Source organism: Pleurodeles waltl, chromosome 2_2 (assembly GCF_031143425.1).
Source record: "Pleurodeles waltl isolate 20211129_DDA chromosome 2_2, aPleWal1.hap1.20221129, whole genome shotgun sequence".
NCBI lineage: Eukaryota > Metazoa > Chordata > Amphibia > Caudata > Salamandridae > Pleurodeles > Pleurodeles waltl.
Window position 1 is genome coordinate 1,169,140,954 of NC_090439.1, and position 18,887 is coordinate 1,169,159,840.

The 18,887-nt window shown below is 46.7% G+C and overlaps 1 protein-coding gene across 1 annotated transcript in view; it reads right to left on the reverse strand.

The window, feature by feature from the left end:
* Positions 1–445: 445 nt before the first annotated feature.
* Positions 446–18,887, reverse strand: part of ADCK5 (aarF domain containing kinase 5) — a 187,301-nt gene continuing 168,859 nt past the window's right edge. The window contains exons 12-15 of the mRNA XM_069221151.1: positions 18,266–18,357; positions 11,977–12,229; positions 9,969–10,076; positions 446–765 (exon numbers count right to left, since the gene is read on the reverse strand). Of these exons, the coding sequence (XP_069077252.1) occupies positions 660–765; positions 9,969–10,076; positions 11,977–12,229; positions 18,266–18,357 (559 nt within the window). The 3' untranslated portion in view covers positions 446–659. The remainder of the gene's footprint in view (positions 766–9,968; positions 10,077–11,976; positions 12,230–18,265; positions 18,358–18,887) is intronic.

Here is an 18,887-nt window from a genome sequence, read left to right on the forward strand (position 1 = left end):
TCTAGAAATTAATAGACATCCTCAGGCTCCTCAATCCTAGCTCTGAAAAGTAGCCATAAAGTGGCTTGTTGGGTCCTTTATAAACTCTTAAATAGATTTAGCTCCAACTTACTTTGGTCCAGGTTCTTGTGCTGAGGCCTCTGTGGCATCTATCTTGCTCTTCAATATTTATTTATTATACCCTATATCCTTGACTTAATAGCTCTTCCTCTGGGATGGCAGAGAAAATGGTGCTACTTAAAAAAAGGAAGGGGTGGGCCTGACTAGTGCTTGTGCCAGTATGCCTTAGAGGCTGCCACAAAGCCCCTTTGTCAAGATGTCCTGGTCTATGGCAATGCTCCATTACTTGCTTGTGATTACTTCTTCTCTTTTTGATAATCATTCTTTCCTTATTCCATTCCACACATTAATTTCTGCAGAAGTACAAAAATACATCTCTACAAGGTTAGAAGGCAGGAAATGGCTTAGGTGATATAATACACCCGTTTATTGTCCAGCATGAGAGCCAAACTCCACTATGTTGGCTTCCAAGTGGAGAATATACAACTTGTATCTTTAACAGTGTGTGGCCAGAGAACCCCTCTAGTCCTTTTTCTCCTAGCCCAGACACAAGTTCAGTGAGATTCTCTGAACCCTTGCTCTTTGCCAACTCCCAGCAGCTAGGAGTGCAGGTATTCCTGGATCTGGTCACTGTGGGCGATTAAACCAGAGTAAGCCATAAGTTGGAGAAGCATGGCAGTCATCTTCATGGTGAGGATCTCTAACCTAGGAGAAAAAAAGGATAAATTAAATAGAGACAGTAAAGAAGTTTGAGGTGAAGAACGAGTGCTGCGCGTGGGGCCTGTTATGGACTAGCAGAGTAGACAAAGATCAGTGCTAATGAACACAGATGGAGCTGATGTGTACAGACAAAGCAACAGTGAAGGAGCTGTGGGTGGACCTGGGAGCACAGACAGGGCTAAGAAGAACAGGCAAAGCTGAGGTCAGGGCTCAGAGCAGAGCGAGAGCCAAGGTTAGTTCAGAGATGCATCACACTGACAGAGCAGCAGCGCCGAGAAGACCTGACTGATCTGAGGTCAGGGCTGAGAAGCATTGACTTAAGAGAGGCCAGCAAGTCAAATGTAGATACGAATTGTGGTGACCGTATTCAGAACAAGCCTAAAGAGATTGGTGATGGCATCAGGTCAGAAATGAGATGCAATTAACAACTGTGGTGGATTCAAGGCTTCAGCACAGATTTGTTGTGACCCAAGTTCGGAAAAGGTGGCTGATTTGGATGTGAATGCCATGGATTGTCCAGACACAGCTAGTAACATGTGACTGGTGAGGACAAAGGAACACTGGATATAATACCAATGGTGATATAGCACAGCTGTCCATCACAGCCATGGCCCCTGTCAATCAGTCTTGTTTAAACCAGACCAAGTCCAGCTGCACTGGGCATAAACAGTTCCCACCCCACCAGCTGCTTCTCCTAATTGCACAGCTCACACACCAAACTGTTTATCTCCTGTGGGTCATTAATCCTAGAACAGATTATCACTTCTGAGAAGAACTCACACGGTTGATAAATAAGGGCATGCAGGTGGCCCTTGAAGGAACCACTTAGAACCTTTTCAGGTAGGATAGAATATAGCAACTTGTGGGACAGAGTTAAACATACAGGCCATGCATAATTATCCTCCTAAAGAAGTGTTGACGTGCACCAACCTAAACCACTATCAAACACTCGTTCCCTAGAACTGGAGGAGGAAGAATACATTAACCCAGACTTACAGCAAGCGGGAAGTGAGCTGGGCTTGGTTTACCTATTTAGAACAGTTCTCGTGTGTGGAGAGATACCTATGTGTGGTCTCCATTGTTGCAGACCTTATTTTATTTAGACTAAATTGGTGCAGTTTTCACATGGTGCATGGAATACTGTCTTAACTCTCTTCTGATTTAAACCACACTCAGACCAAGAAACCACAGCGAGTAGGGCGTGGGAGAGGCGTGTGGCGTCCCATCCGGTGAACAGTCTGCCTCACTTTCATTCTCACTCTTGAGTTCAATGTCATCTCGTAAACATACTTAACAGGTGTTCAAGGAGGAGGGGGCCATTGAATAATCATTTTGATTTCTGTGGGACCACTGAACATAGAGGGTGTGGGGGCGTGAGCATCACCACACTGTACACATCAGTCAGGTGGACCTTCATTCTAGAGTACCTATACAAACCTCTTGAACTTCTGGCCTGCCGCTATCTGAACCCCCGCCTCCAGAGAGTAATTGCAGACAGATATTACTGAGGTATTTTCCACCAAAACACTTTTCACCCTCAGCCCCTTATTTTATTTACTTTGAAGCAGCCCCAGATCACACATGGGATCTGACTCAAGTATTTCTAAAAGCTTGTGCACCTTTTTACCCTATGGATGGCACATAAATGTGTGCACACTGTGTCTTGGCCACAACTACCAGAAGGGCTCAAACTCGGCAGAAGGTGTGGAAGGTGGACCAAGTCATTCCAGTACATGGCACCGTCCAATCTTTCCAGCAATTTAAATGCTCATGCAGTCCCTATCAGATGATGCTACAGGCAGTAACTTGCTCTGTGCAGTTTCCTTTTTTTCCTCTATCATCTTAACGTGTTAATGAGTTATAGAATCTGCCCAGTGGAAAAGAAGGCAGTGACAGCATTACTTGGGGTAGTACAGAGAGCACAGAATCAAATGTAAAGATGAACAGTGAATGCATTCATCAGGGCTCTGCAGATGCCTGTGATACAAGGATAAAGAGCACAGGTGGGTCAGAACAGAACTCCAACAAATTGAACTTTTACTTATGTTCAAATGTATGTAATTGTAGATGAGGGCAGTGGCAACCTCTCCAAGACAGCTGAGAACTTCTCGCACAAGAATGAGACGAGATCTTTGGTCCAGCTTCTCCGGCTCTTTTCGTCAAGCAGGGAACTTTATTTTGCTCTGAGTCTGAGGTTTCAAACACAGCCTTACCTGTCCTGAGTGATTTCAAGTGTAGCCTTGAAATGGAGACCGAGACCAGCTCCTTCCCCAAGTCAGCAGAGGGATGTGGACACTTAAAAAAAATCCTTCACCAGAGGGCACTGGAGTACATGAACTGTAACGAGCTGCATGTGTGGATGTGGACACTACATACACAAAGTGGAGGTCTGAAACCAACACCAGCCTCTTACATGATTTCAATGCAACAAACCAAAAAGGTTGTACATTTCTCTAAAAAGTTACCTAGGCTGCCAAGATATGTCAGGAACTGGGGTGACTATATATTTAACAAAGGTGTCCCTTCTGCCGCCCATGACTGAGGTGCTCTGAAACTCCCGCGCACAGATTTCAGCATGGATCTAGTTCACAAGATGACCGCTCCCATAAGAAGTTATCTACTCTAAGTATGATTAGCAGCATGTGACAACTAATCTGCCTCTCGCTGCGCGCGCCTTCAAACAGCGAAGGCCAATAGCTGAAAGGGCAAGGCTCTGATAAGGGTAGGCTGGAACTTGGTGTGTGGGTACCGGGAGCCAGAATCTGATTCCAGCCAATATAGGTCCAACCTCTCTCTCTCTCCCCCCCCCAACACCATGGCCCCTCAAGAATGGGTACTAACGACTTTGACCCCGGGATATTGGGCCTATAGCAGGTGGATTGGTGAATGGTGGTGCAGAGCATGCTGCTGTCTGTTCAAAGGGAGCACCGTCTGCTGCCCCAGAGCTGGGCTGTACTAATGTCAACCCCCCCCCCTCTTCCCCTGCCCCCATACTCCTGCTGCATCAAAGACCGGCTCCAGTGTCTCTAGAATGAAAATGTCACTTACCCAGTGTACATCTGTTCGTGGCATCAGTCGCAGTAGATTCGCATGTTGTGCAATAGCTCGCCATCTGGTGTTGGGCCGGAGTGTTACAAGTTGTTTTTCTTCGAAGAAGTCTTTCGAGTCACGGGACCGAGTGACTCCTCCTTTTGTCTCCATTGCGCATGGGCGTCGACTCCATCTTCGATTGTTTTTCCCCCGCAGAGGGTGAGGTAGGAGTTGAATTGTAGTAATAGTGCCCATGCAATGGAGTGACTAAGTATGCACCTATTTAAGGTTGAGATGATACATATATAAATAATTGAAGGTAACTTCCAAACTGCTACAGGCTCCCGGGGAGGCGGGTGGGCACATGCGAATCTACTGCGACTGATGCCACGAACAGATGTACACTGGGTAAGTGACATTTTCAGTTCGATGGCATCTGTCGCTGTAGATACGCATGTTCTGCATAGACTAGTAAGCAGTTATTTCCCCAAAAGCGGTGGATCAGCCTGTAGGAGTGGAAGTAGTCTGAAATAATGTCCTTAATACGGCTTGACCTACTGTGGCTTGTTGTGCGGATAACACGTCTACACAGTAGTGCTTGGTGAATGTGTGAGGCGTAGACCATGTGGCTGCCTTACATATTTCTTGCATTGGGATGTTTCCTAGAAAGGCCATGGTAGCACCTTTCTTTCTGGTTGAGTGTGCCCTTGGTGTAATGGGCAGCTGTTGTTTAGCTTTAAGGTAGCAGATTTGGATGCATTTAACTATCCATCTGGCTATACCTTGTTTTGAAATTGGGTTTCCTGCGTGAGGTTTTTGAAATGCAATAAAGAGTTGTTTAGTCTTTCTGATGTTTTTTGTTCTGTCAATGTAATACATTAATGCTCTTTTGACATCTAATGTATGTAGTGCCCTTTCAGCTACGGTATCTGGCTGTGGAAAGAACACTGGAAGTTCCACTGTTTGATTTAGATGGAACGGTGAAATAACCTTTGGCAAAAATTTAGGATTGGTCCTTAGGACGACTTTATTTTTGTGTAGTTGTATAAAAGGTTCCTGTATAGTAAACGCCTGAATCTCGCTTACTCTTCTTAGGGAAGTAATGGCGATGAGAAATGCCACCTTCCAGGTTAGGAACTGTATGTCGCAGGAGTGCATGGGTTCAAAAGGTGGACCCATAAGTCTAGTTAGGACAACATTTAGGTTCCATGAAGGAACAGGTAGTGTTCTTGGTGGTATAATTCTCCTAAGGCCCTCCATGAATGCTTTAATGACTGGTATTTTATATAGGGAAGTTGAATAGGTAGTTTGCAGGTATGCAGATATTGCTGCAAGGTGAATATTAATGGAAGAGAAAGCTAGGTTAGATTTTTGTAAGTGAAGCAAGTAACCCACTACATGTTCTGGAGTTGTGTGTAATGGTTGTATTTGATTAATATGGCAGTAGCAAACAAACCTCTTCCATTTACTTGCATAGCAGTGCCTGGTGGATGGCCTTCTTGCTTGTTTTATGACTTCCATACATTCTTGGGTAAGTTGTAAGTGCCCGAATTCTAGGATTTCAGGAGCCAGATTGCTAGATTCAGCGATGCTGGATCTGGGTGTCTGATCTTTTGGTTGTGCTGTGTCAACAGATCTGGCCTGTTGGGCAATTTGATGCAGGGTACCACTGATAGGTCTAGCAGCGTTGTGTACCAGGGTTGCCTTGCCCAAGTTGGTGCTATCAATATGAGTTTGAGTTTGCTTTGACTGAGTTTGTTTACCAGGTAAGGAAGGAGAGGGAGAGGAGGAAAAGCGTAAGCAAATATCCCTGACCAGTTCATCCATAGGGTATTGCCTTGGGATTGTTTGTGTGGGTATCTGGATGCGAAGTTTTGGCATTTTGCGTTCTCCCTTGTCGCAAACAAGTCTATCTGAGGTGTTCCCCAGAGTTTGAAATAAGTGTTCAGAATTTGGGGGTGAATTTCCCATTCGTGGACCTGTTGGTGATCTCGAGAGAGATTGTCTGCGAGTTGATTTTGTATCCCTGGTATAAACTGTGCAATTAGGCGAATTTGGTTGTGAATTGCCCAATGCCAAATTTTTTGTGCTAGCAGGCTTAACTGCGTGGAGTGCGTCCCCCCCTGCTTGTTTAGATAATACATTGTTGTCATGTTGTCTGTTTTGACGAGAATGTATTTGTGAACTATTATTGGTTGGAAAGCTTTTAGTGCTTGAAAAACTGCTAGAAGTTCTAGGTGATTGATATGCAGTTTTGTTTGATGTACGTTCCATTGTCCTTGTATGCTGTGTTGATCGAGGTGTGCTCCCCACCCTGTCATGGAAGCATCTGTTGTTATTACGTATTGTGGCACTGGGTCTTGGAAAGGCCGCCCCTTGTTTAAATTTATGTTGTTCCACCACAGAAGCGAGAGGTAAGTTTGGCGGTCTATTAACACCAGATCTAGAAGGTGACCCTGTGCTTGAGACCACTGTGATGCTAGGCATTGTTGTAAGGGCCTCATGTGCAGTCTTGCGTTTGGGACAATGGCTATGCATGATGACATCATGCCTAGGAGTTGTAATACCATCTTTGCTTGTATCTTTTGTGTTGGATACATGCGTTGTATGATGGTGTTGAAATTTTGAATTCTTTGTGGACTTGGAGTGGCTACTCCTTTTGATGTGTCTATTATGGCTCCCAGGTATTGTTGTACCTTGCGTGGCAGAATTTTGGATTTTGTGAAATTGACGGTGAACCCTAGTTTGAAGAGGGTTTGTATGATATGATTTGTGTGATTTGAGCACTCTATTAACGAATGGGCCTTGATTAGCCAGTCGTCTAGATATGGGAACACATGTATCTGCTGCCTTCTTATGTGTGCTGCGACTACCGCTAGACATTTGGTAAAGACTCTTGGTGCGGTTGTTAATCCGAAAGGCAGTACCTTGAATTGGTAATGTATTCCTTTGAATACAAACCTTAGGTATTTCCTGTGCGATGGGTGTATTGGTATATGGAAATAAGCATCCTTGAGGTCTAAAGTTGCCATGTAGTCGTGCAGTTTTAGCAATGGCAATACTTCTTGTAGTGTGACCATGTGGAAGTGGTCTGATTTGATGAAAGTGTTCACTACTCTGAGGTCTAGGATTGGTCTCAGTGTTTTGTCCTTCTTTGGTATCAGAAAGTACAGTGAGTAAACTCCTGTGTTTATTTGTGTGTTTGGCACTAATTCGATTGCATTCTTTTGCAATAGTGCCTGCACTTCTATCTCCAGGAGATTGGAATGGTGTGTTGTTAAATTTTGTGCTTTTGGTGGTATGTTTGGAGGGAATTGTAGAAATTCTATGCAATAACCATGTTGGATAATTGCTAGAACCCAAGTGTCTGTAGTGATTTCCTCCCATGCTTTGTAATAATGACCTATTCTTCCCCCCACTGGTGTTGTGTGGAGGGGGTGAGTGACCTGTGAGTCACTGTTTAGTAGTAGGGGCTTTGAAATCTTCCTCTATTTCTAGGGAATTGCCCTCCTCTATATTGTCCCCGAAAACCTCCTCTATACTGTCCCTGGTAACTGGACGGTGTGGCTTGTGAGGTGCTGGCTTGTGTGCTTTGACCTCGAAACCCCCCTCGAAAGGGCGTTTTACGGAATGTGCTGTAATTCCCTCTGCTCTGCGGGGAGTAGAGTGCGCCCATGGCTTTGGCAGTGTCCGTATCTTTTTTGAGTTTCTCAATCGCTGTGTCCACTTCTGGACCGAACAGTTCTTTTTCATTAAAAGGCATATTGAGAACTGCTTGTTGAATCTCTGGTTTAAATCCAGACGTTCGGAGCCATGCATGCCTTCTGATAGTTACAGATGTATTAATTGTCCGTGCAGCTGTATCTGCAGCGTCCATGGAGGAGCGGATCTGGTTGTTGGAAATGGTCTGTCCTTCCTCGACCACTTGCTTTGCCCTATTTTGTAAGTCCTTGGGCAGATGTTCAATGAGATGTTGCATCTCGTCCCAGTGGGCTCTGTCATAGCGCGCAAGTAGTGCCTGGGAGTTCGCGATGCGGCACTGGTTTGCAGCTTGTGCTGCGACTCTCTTACCAGCTGCATCGAACTTGCGGCTTTCTTTATCTGGGGGTGGTGCATCTCCAGATGTGTGGGAGTTGGCCCTTTTCCTAGCTGCTCCTACAACAACGAGTCTGGTGGCAGCTGTGTAGTGATGAAAACCGGGTCCGTAGGAGGCGGCTTATACTTTTTTTTTTTCACCCTTGGTGTGATTGCCCTACTTTTGACCGGCTCCTTAAATATGTCTTTTGCGTGCCGGAGCATACCAGGGAGCATAGGCAGGCTTTGGTATGAGCTGTGGGTGGAGGAGAGTGTGTTGAACAAGAAATCATCCTCGACCTGTTCTGAGTGGAGGCTTACATTGTGATATTGTGCTGCTCTAGCCACCACCTGAGAGTACGCGGTGCTGTCTTCTGGTGGAGATGGCTTTGTAGGGTATGCCTCCGGGCTGTTATCTGACACTGGGGCGTCGTATAGGTCCCATGCGTCCTGATCTTGGTCACCCTGGCTCATGGTGGTGTGAGCTGGGGAGTGTGATGGAGTTTGTGCTGGTGAAACGTCAATCACGGGCGGAGGAGAGGGTGGTGGTGTAACTCTTTTCACCACTTTTGGTTGTGGTGTTTGTTCCGTCTGGAACTCCAACCTCCTCTTTCTCCTAATGGGGGGAAGGGTGCTTATTTTTCCTGTCCCCTGCTGAATGAAGATACGCTTTTGCGTATGGTCCACATCAGTTGCTTGTAGCTCTTCCTCAAACCTATGCTTCTGCATTTGGGAGGTTAGCGAGTGCTCTTCTGTATAAGAGCCTGAAGCTGGGTCGCTTGCAGTTTGTTTCGGCATCGAAACTTTGTCTGCGTGTTTTTTCGGCTCCGAGGTGACTTTTTTTCCTTTTCGGGGCCGAAACCTCTCGGCGTCGATCTGTTTCGGTGCCGCTGTCTCGGCGTCGAGCCGTGTCCACACCGGCATCTCGGTGTCGAGGCTTGTCTCCAGCACTTTCTCGGTCCCGAGAAGGCTGCGTGCCGGTGTCTCGACCGGAGTCGGACGATCTCGGCACTGTTTGGGCCTTTTTCGGTGCCGACGGTCGGTCACCGAATTTATGGGTCGAGCCATGGCCTGGTGGCAGTGGCGTCCCCTGGGCCTTGTAAATGTTTCTCTGTGTGGTTTTCGACGTCTTACTCACGGTTTGTGTATCGTCGAATCCTTCGGAGTCTGAGTCTTGGATCGAGAAGGTACCTTCCTCTTCCTGTTCCTCGAACTCCCGTTGGGCTGTCGGTGCGGACGCCATCTGAAGTCTTCTGGCTCGACGGTCTCGGAGTGTTTTTCGGGACCGGAACGCACGACAGGCCTCGCAGGTGTCTTCGCTGTGCTCAGGTGACAGGCACAGGTTGCAGACCAAGTGTTGGTCTGTGTAGGGGTATTTATTGTGGCATTTGGGGCAGAAACGAAACGGGGTCCGTTCCATCGGCGTTCTTCAGCACGCGGTCGGGCCGATCAGGCCCCGACGGAGGATCGAAAAACTACCCCGAAGGGCACCGGAGCTCTTCGATCTTCGATGCGGTGTTGAATGTAAGTACGCCGATCCCGAACGCAACAATACCGACGAAAATCTTCCGAAATTAGCTAATTTTCCGTTCCGAAACTCGGAGCGAAAGGAACACGTCCGAACCCGATGGCGGAAAAAAAACAATCGAAGATGGAGTCGACGCCCATGCGCAATGGAGACAAAAGGAGGAGTCACTCGGTCCCGTGACTCGAAAGACTTCTTCGAAGAAAAACAACTTGTAACACTCCGGCCCAACACCAGATGGCGAGCTATTGCAGAACATGCGTATCTACAGCGACAGATGCCATCGAACACGCAATTATCTTGTCAGGAATTTGCCGAACTGATAACTCTGGGTCCAGAGAGACTTGTAAGTGCAAATTGAAGGATTTCTCCAGGAGTTATACTCCAAGTGAAATACTCCAAGTTGCAATCAAGGCCTAAAAGAGCAGAATTTCCTCCCTGCATGATCCTTCAGCTGAGGGCACTGAAGACACCAGGATCATCTGATGCACATTTACATGTGAATAAGGTTCCTTCGATTTAGGTGGTTCCCAAGTAGAGTGATACACATGACTCTTACCTCAATGCAAATTCAAACTTCAGACTCTCCCACACAGTCTTCAGCCACCGAAAGATGCCGGCACCAGGCATTTTCTGCCCGACAAGCCTACTCCAGCCTCTGACAGCACTGAAAGTACAAGTTAAGTGATGGTTAGGGGTTGTTGGATTCTCCAGACTTGAGACCAGTCCAGGATTGCACAGCACTCTGCTCACAGCACAGCCAATTTATTACAGATGCTACTCCAATCTTTTGCTAAACCTCCATCATTAAAGATTCTCTTCCACTCTCTCGGTGGACGGATAGCACTTGCATGTCTGATCCATTACAGAATCTACACCACATGTTCCAGCCCATCAAGGATTTAGTCATATCCAGTCAATGGATCTATAGCACCCTACAGACTTTACACCACTTGTTCATCACACCTCCTCTTCATCAAGAATCCTAGGTCACCCGTTCACCAGGCGTCCAGCTTATTAGAGACTTTACACCACTTCATCAAGAATCCTAGGTCACCCGTTCACCAGGCATCCAGCTTATTACAGACTTTACACCACTTGTTCATCACACTTCCTCTTCATCAAGAATCCTAGGTCACCCGTTCACCAGATGTCAAGCTTATTAGAGACTCTACACCACTTGTTCATCACACCTCCACTTCATCAAGAATCCTAGGTCACCTATTCACCAGATGTCCAGCTTATTAGAGACTGTACACCACTTGTTCATCACACCTTCACTTCATCAAGAATCCTAGGTCACCTCAGATGTCCAGCTTATTAGAGATGTTACACTACTTGTTCACGCGACGTCCGGACCATCAGAGAACCTATGTTTACTGCACAGAAAACCCATCTATGATTCTAAACTACCCCTTCAGCACGAGACAGTAAGCACTTGTTCATCACGCCTCCTGCTTATCAAGGGTCCTAAGTCATCTATTCATTTGGTGTGGAGGATATTACAGACTACACCACTTATTCATCACACCTCCAGCTCATCCAGTGTCCTACGTCACCTGTGCATTGGATGTACAGCATATTTCAGACTCTACTTGCTGACAGCACATCCAACCCATCGGAGATGCTGAACCATGTGTTTATTGTACAGCAAAGCCTTCAAGCCCATCACCGATCAAGGATTCTACATCGCCCGTTCACTGGATATATAGCACATTCCATCTCACCTCCAGATTGTAAAGCATTCTATCGACGTTCAGCCCATCGCTGCTAGTCCAACAGATCACCGATTTTACACCACATATGGAATTAACATTCGGCCCATCAGAATCTCCACATCCCATATTCATTGGACGTACAACTCATTGCGGACTTTACTGTAGCCGTTTAATACATTTAAATATCTCAAAGAGTCCACAGCCAGCTGACTGATGGCCCACCCCATCACAGATTCTACACCATTAACCACAGAGTTAACTCCTCACTGCACAACGATGAACAATCCTACACTACCTTCTCAACGCACTTGCAGCCCACCAAAGAGTCTTTGCTGTCTATTCACTGGCTCAACAGCACATGCACAGCAAACAGATCAATGATTTTAAACCACCTGCCGACTGAAGTTCAACATTCATGGAACCTGTGCGATGTGTATGCTGCACAGACGACGCAGTGGGGATTCTAACACCACCCACTTACTGCTGTCCAACTGATTACCTCTACTACAACCCTTCAAGCACTATGTCCCAGCTGGTCACGAGGTGTACATGACAACTTGACACTTTTTCTTATTGTTGTTTTAATGCAGTAAGCCATCCTTTCGATGCAAGACCAACCACTTAAGCATCCTACATCACCAGTTCAAAAACAGCCAACACATCAAGGATTCTACACTATGGTTCAGAACCTCCTTCACAAATATTACTCCCAAGTCACTGGCTCACTGGTCTTCCAAACCCAAGTTGTCCTCTTTCTCGAAAGAACACTATTTTGTTCAAAGACTGATTCTGGATTGGACTAACAGGATGATACTGTACCTCTCCTTGTGAATTCGGAGGAAGACTCACCTCTTTGCCATGATGAAGTATCTGTCCACAGGTGCTCCCAGGGCGATGTTGATGCTGCGCACAGTATTGATGTTCCGGAAGACCAGCAGCATGGGCCTTGGAAGGTCCTTCAGGACCTGCATGATCCTGTCAAAGTGCTCTGAAGCCATGTCCTGCATATACATTGTCTCCTCGTGTGTCAGGACATTGGGGAATGTTAGGTCCCTCATGCTGATAGGCCGCTGCATCAAGATTTCACAGAAGAGAAAGTAATCTGTGACAGTAAGAACAGAATGCTGGTTATATGGGGTGGCATATCAGGTCCATAGTTAAAGGACAGTGCAGGAGGAAGAAAGCACTTAGAGAGGTCTCCTGCAGTGTTGGTGACAAGAAGAGAGGGTGAGGGTAAGTGTAGCGTTTGTGTGTGTGTGTGTGTGTGTGTGTGTGTGTGTGTATGTGGGGGGGGGGGGAGGGGTGTATCTGTATAGCTAAAAGCAGCAGAGCACTGTGTACAGTTAAAGGCAAAGATACACTCAATGAGTTACTGGAAGGGCAAATGGGTTATAGGAGCTCTCTGATAAACACTGAAGCAAGGTTGAGGCAGTCCTGATGGATAGGTGGATGCTCTGCAGGAATACTGCTGACACTTTCTGGTAGAGTGATCCTTGGTACTGAGGAGGGCCTGCAGATTGACCCACGGAACCTAGAGAAGGCAGTGGCAGATCAAGGAGAGCATTGGATCACTCTACAGCTGCTGGATGAATGGAAAATACGTGACTGGAGCTGTGGAAGAGTGCTGAACGTTTAGTGTACCTATGGTAGGCAGAACAAGGTTACACTGGGTCATTGGAGAGGAAATGCGCATAGTGGTCATAAGTTACAAGGTTAGGGATGGCAAGAGTTGGGCTGGATGGTTGGAGGGCTCTGTGGCTGGCCTTACTGTCTATCAGAAGAACCTGAAGCTGACCCAAGAAGACCAAGGTGTTGATCGAACTGCCTATCGCTGCTGATCTCCACTGTGCTGCATCGGGATCACTCAGGGTTATGCCCCGGAGACTCCCCAAAAAGACTGAACCTCAGAAGGCTCCACAACTTCTGGGACAGACAAGGAGGGAGGCCGTACCATTCCAGTTGTCTTTTGTAATGCAGATAAGGCCTTAAGGTTCATGGGATGACTTTCCCCTGGCAGTTCTGGTGAAGATGAGCCTTAGCTCTGAATTTCAGGTATGGGTCGCACAGGTGTACACAGAACCAGGGGCACTGGTCAGGGATAATGGTGTAATGTAGCTTCATTTATAATGGCTAGAGTGACCAACCGGGCAGGGCTCTCTGCTCTCCTTGATCATTTGTCCTATCCCTGGAGCCCTGCTGGGTGAGCAACAAACTTCTTGTCGGAGGATTTGGAGAGTCTGATGGAGGAAATGAGAGTATTTCAGTTCATGTCAATGACCTTGTTAATAGAAGATGTCTGGTTGCCGGTGATCCGGTTCCTGACCATTTTGGTACTCAATCTGGATACCTCAAACTGGACAAAGACAGCATTATTCCAGATAGGTATTTTGATAAACCCCTTCCTCATACCCTCACTGTGGGCAACCAGATGTTCCAAGACCTGGACTTGGAGATTACTGTGACCTTGAGATGTTTTACAGTAGAATCTACAGAAATGACTTGAAAATCCCCAAAACTATATCTTACATATTTGGAAACTACCTCTGTTCGAGCTTGGAGGGGCAGATTTTTTTAACGTGTCACTTTACAAATTCTTTTGTCCTTCAGAAAACACCATACAATGTTCCCGAAGCCTTCTGTTAGTCTTGGGGTAGTTCACTCAGATGTCTTTGGTGGCGGTGCCTGCTGAGTGCTTGAAGGGAGTATCTCCCTTCACTTACAACGAAATACTGCGGCTGCTGCGTGAGTGTGATTAATCAGTGCACTTTGTCTCTGTTGACGAACATCTGTTGTGATTGGTGGACTTGCTATGAACACAAAAAACTACCTTGTTATTTGCAAAGGGGGGAGGACCTACAGAGGGCTGGAAAGGCGGAATGATCATGGAGACTCAGTTATATTCTGGTGCATAAGCAGCATCACTCAAGTGGCATGGAGTTCCGAAGGAGGGCCACGTCATACACAAAGGAACAACCTCCTGGGGGAGATTTTTTTTTAATGCTATGCAGAGACGTCTGGGTAGACCGAAAAGAGTAGGGAGGCACACAGAGAGTAAACTGAAGTTGTACAAAACAAGGGCTGTCAGGTGAAGCGTTTTGATGACTGTTTAACAGTGAGTGTTTGTGATTAGGGAGCCAATATAGCTTCATTAGATGGCAGAAATAGGTGCAGTATGAGGATGTGTGAGTGGAAGCCTTGAGCTGCCTCTGGACCAACTTCAAAGACAGGGTGGTAGCCGCAGGCAGACCCAGATGTTTGCATAATCTAAGTGAGAGAGAACTACGTACTGAATGATGTTAAAATGAGTCTGTTCTAGGAAAATAAAATGGCAAAACTTTATACCGTCCTTATGATGGAAAAAGCGAGTAGAGGCAATCTTAGCAACTGGGACTTAGGAGAGAAGTTGTCATCAAAGTATACCCCAAAGTATGAGTAGGGCCACTAAGCAGAATACCAGACAGAGCGCGGATACAGAGGGGGGAACTCCCACCAGACCACCTCTGTCTAAACAACATTCAGTTTCAGACTGCGATCCAACATCCATACTGCTATTTTATCTAGGAGTATGGAAGTTTAAACGGGCTGCCTCAGATGGCCGTCTGAAGCAACGGACACGGGTGGCAGTCCGAAGCAACGGACGCGGGTGGCAGTCCGAGTAGGAACGGACATGTTTTCCCAGAGGAACAACATAAATGTTATAGAGCGGACTGAGGTAGAAGCGCTGGGGGTGGGGGGTTGGGCGATAAGGGTGCAAAAGACCTTCTTGACTCTCCAGAGAGAAAGGAGGAGACTCGTCCCCTGGGTCTTATAAGATGTGATACCGAAGGCTGTGGGCAGATCAAGAGCAGGTGAAGCACACTTTGACCTCAGTACTGTGGTCTGGATGGAAAACCTGCCATGTTGTCTCGAGAGCAGAACGCGTGGAAATAAAGGTGAAAAGTTGACCATTCAGCTCCTTCTCTGCTATCTTAATCAGAAAAGGAAGAAGTGAGATGGGATGGTGATGGCTCTTAACACACTGGTCAAAGAAGTTTTCTTCCGCCAGGAGGGGAAAGGACAAGCTCTGTTCCATTTAGCTGGGACTGAAGCTGTTTGAAATGAGGAATTACCTAGCGCTCAAATCTGGGGTGCCAGAAAAGTAGAGAAGCGATGGAAAATTCCTCCAGGACAAGGGTGCTCTTGAGCCAGATTTAATCAAGTGACTGCTCAGTCTACAGATAATGCTGGTGAGTGGTGTAATGGACTCCCAGGCAGCTGAGCCAGAGGAGCCATATCAACAATGAATGTGACCAGGAGTCCAAAGACTAAAAAGTGTTAGAAATGGCCTGAATCATATCCCTAAGGGAAGTTGAGAGAGACTGACAGTTCATGAGCTGCAGTAGTGACTTTCAGAGCAAAGGTGGGATGTGTGAACTCTTGCAGAGTTTTAAATATTTCCTGGGATGCAACGTTTGCCTTAGTGACGCAGGTTGTGTAGTATTGAGCTCTGGAGCGGTCAGCTTCCTTCTCATAGTGTCTCACAGCAGCACTCTATTGGCTCTTCACAGCTGCTGAATAGTACCCGTTGCCATATTTGTTCCAATGTTCACCGGCCTGCTTGGTGTCAGACCACAGGGCAGAGGGTTTGGCTCTACAGAATCTCCTTTCCTTAGCTGGGGCCGCCATTGGCGGTCATCCCCAATGGGTAACACAGCTCACATTAGACTGGGGATGGTCAGCCACAGGTGGAGCAGGAGTGGTCAAGAGGTTAGAGAACGTGGAATTGCCAATTTTAGAGAAGTCACGCTAAGGTAACTGAAGAGGAGAAGGTTGGCTGGTTGAATTGGGAGTGGTAAACTGCAGAGAAAGCAGGGCTGCCACATGATCAGACCAAGGAAAAGGCAAAGGTTTGGCACCGTTAATAAAGTCACCAGAAGTAAGAAGTGTGTCTAAGATGTGACTGCCTCCTGGATAGGTTCAGTCATCAATTGTCCAAGACCTAGGGGAGCAGGAGCCTCCAGCAGAAGACAGGCCCGCATATGAGAACTACTCACTGCTAGAAACTTACGTGCACCATTAACTAAATGGGTCATAAAATCAGCAAATTCAGTGTCAAACTGTGTGGCGGGGTTCAGAAGGGCAGCATATTACAATATCGCTCACACTGAGGTTAGCCTCGATAGAAATATTAAAAAGTATGAATTCCGCACAAAGCCAAATCGTTTGTAATGAGGGCTCATTCTCCCAGTGTTTCCAATAAATAATGACCAGCCCCCCCTCCCAAGCCAGACCTCCTGTCCATATAAACTGGTGTATAGCCCAGGGGGGGCGGGACAGATCAGTAGCACCGAGGGATCTTTAACTCAAGTTTCAGTTACAAACAATAATCCAAAGTATGATCGCGAATGAGCTAATGTGTCCTGTGATCATGCTCAGTGAGCGGTCTTGCCTTGAGAAGTGAGGCCTGTGATCTTGTTACCCCGCAGGAAGCCGAAGAGGGCAATGGGAGAGAGTCTGCCCAAGAGAAACCAAAAGATTATCATACAAAGTGGTGGCTGCCACAGGGACCAGGGATAGAAACTCCACATGTGTCCTGACGTTCTGGCTGCGAACAGGGTGTTGACGAGGGCAGACGGGCATGCCACTGGCACACAGCCGGTGTGCCTGCTGCGCAAACCCGCAGTAGCGCTGTTAAAATAGTGCAGGACTGGCAGCACATGATCCCCGGGTACAACAACACTGAGTTGCAAATTTAGGAGTTAAAATGGTCACAGGCATAAACCTAGACACAACAATAAAGTGCAGGAGTGCCATGGAAACTAAGAATTGTAGCCACAATACTGACTGGGCACTGGGCCATCCCTGTGGTCTCTCTGTGCAATCTAGGGAAAGTCTTAGAAAGATGGAAGGCTAACCTCGGAGAGATGGGGATTCAGACTGGGAGGAGGCAGGCCTACATCTCAGGAGGGGGCACATCTAGACTAGTCTCGAATGCATCTAGCTGAAGATAGTTCACTGTACCTGCTGAGATAGGATCAGCCTCCACGTGATGTGGCTGATGTGTGATAGAACATGTCACAGTGGGGAGGGCACTTTCCTTCATGCTGTCTGGGAATGTGCCCAGATACAGGCCTTCTTGGAGAGTTCTTGGTAACCTACTGCAATGCTGGAGAATTATATAATCTTGACTCCCCAAATGGCAGACCCGGTTATATGAGATGATTTAAACTTCCGCATGAGTCTATTTTGTGTGGTGGGGATCAGCCATGCACAGGTATTCAGCCTCTTGAAGAGCTCTGTAAGAAAGGGATGTGGTTTCCCCCTAAACGCTGTTTAAGAGGTGGAGACTTTGACCAATAACCAATATGAAATATGACTAATAGGGGAATCCACCGTGTTTGTTGTTGCATGTATTTCCTTAAGCTCTTTGTTGTTACTACTTTCCCTTTTCTTTTCATACTCCCTAATAAGGAGGAGGAGGTCTGGCTGGGTTATGGGCAGAGGTCACAGGTGACTCACTAAGAGGCGAGTCGGGCTGTCTGAAGTGAGAGGAGCGGGCATGTGTAGGTAGGCGCTACGGGTGGCAATGGGGCAGGCAGATGTCCCCGGGAGCATGAGAGCACCTTGTTGGCTGCAGAGGGAAGGGTAGCTCAGTAAACTCAACACTTTACGCGGAGAAATGTGCATTTCTGGAGGTCATGAGTACAAGTCCCAGACAAAGCGACTAAGGATTCCATCCTTGAGGTTTGCATAGACTTTTTTTTATCACAAATTGGGCAGCACTAATATCTTTCAGTTACAACATTTAGAAACAGTAGAATTACACTATTTGGTTCTACACAAAAAACTAATTATTATTGAAGACCATAAGCCGGATACAGCTGTGTCCATGAGGACAGAAGCAGGTTTGGCAGAAGAAGCGGTCATTGAGGATTATGGGGTCACTGAGGCTGGCACGAGTCCTGGAAGACAAGAAGGGGTGTTGGTGTGTAGAAGGCCTGACAGAAGAAGTGACCATAAAAAGGGTTCCCTGATGTCCCGCACGAGGTGCACCTGAGCAGGACCAGGTGTCCTTTACGATACAAGAAAAAACTGGAAGAAGGGGATGCAGTGGAGGACAAGGGCGTTGCTGGCGATGGTGATACTGTTTGTCTCTCACCTTTCACACCAAGTTGATTTGAATGTAGTCTCATGGCAGCATCGTCGCGCAGAATTATCGCTCTCCAAAGCTTGCACAGGGCAGTGCGATCCCTGTAGAGACAGATGCATTACATAAGTTGGTTGAAAATTGGCATCCTCTGTGATTTGGTTTGAAGAGAAGACATATTTAGTCCAACACTGTGTCAAAAACAAGGTGTGGATTAAGTAGGTTACTTACTCTTGTAATGCTCTTTCTGCTGCATAGCCTTATCTAACTTGTGCTTCTTCACCTTAGGAATGCCTCCAGGAACCCAAAGGTACGCGGGAACTCTTGAAATAGCTGCTACACGCCTGCAGGTGGAACCATCAGCCTCTTTTGTGACTCCAACCCACTCACAGACAGGACAACATACAGCTGCACATAGGGAACACCCTATGTGAAGATGTCAGTTTAATTTACTTTTTTACCCCACACCTGAGGGACACTGAGCATGAATGACAGATTGTAACAAGCTATCAGTGTTCAATTCTTACTAGGATCCTTGTTAATTCCCAATACTTCACTGCACAAAACAGAGAAGTGAGAAGGCGATGAGGGATCTACAATTAAGAGTATCCTTTAGAAAACACCATACCAGGGT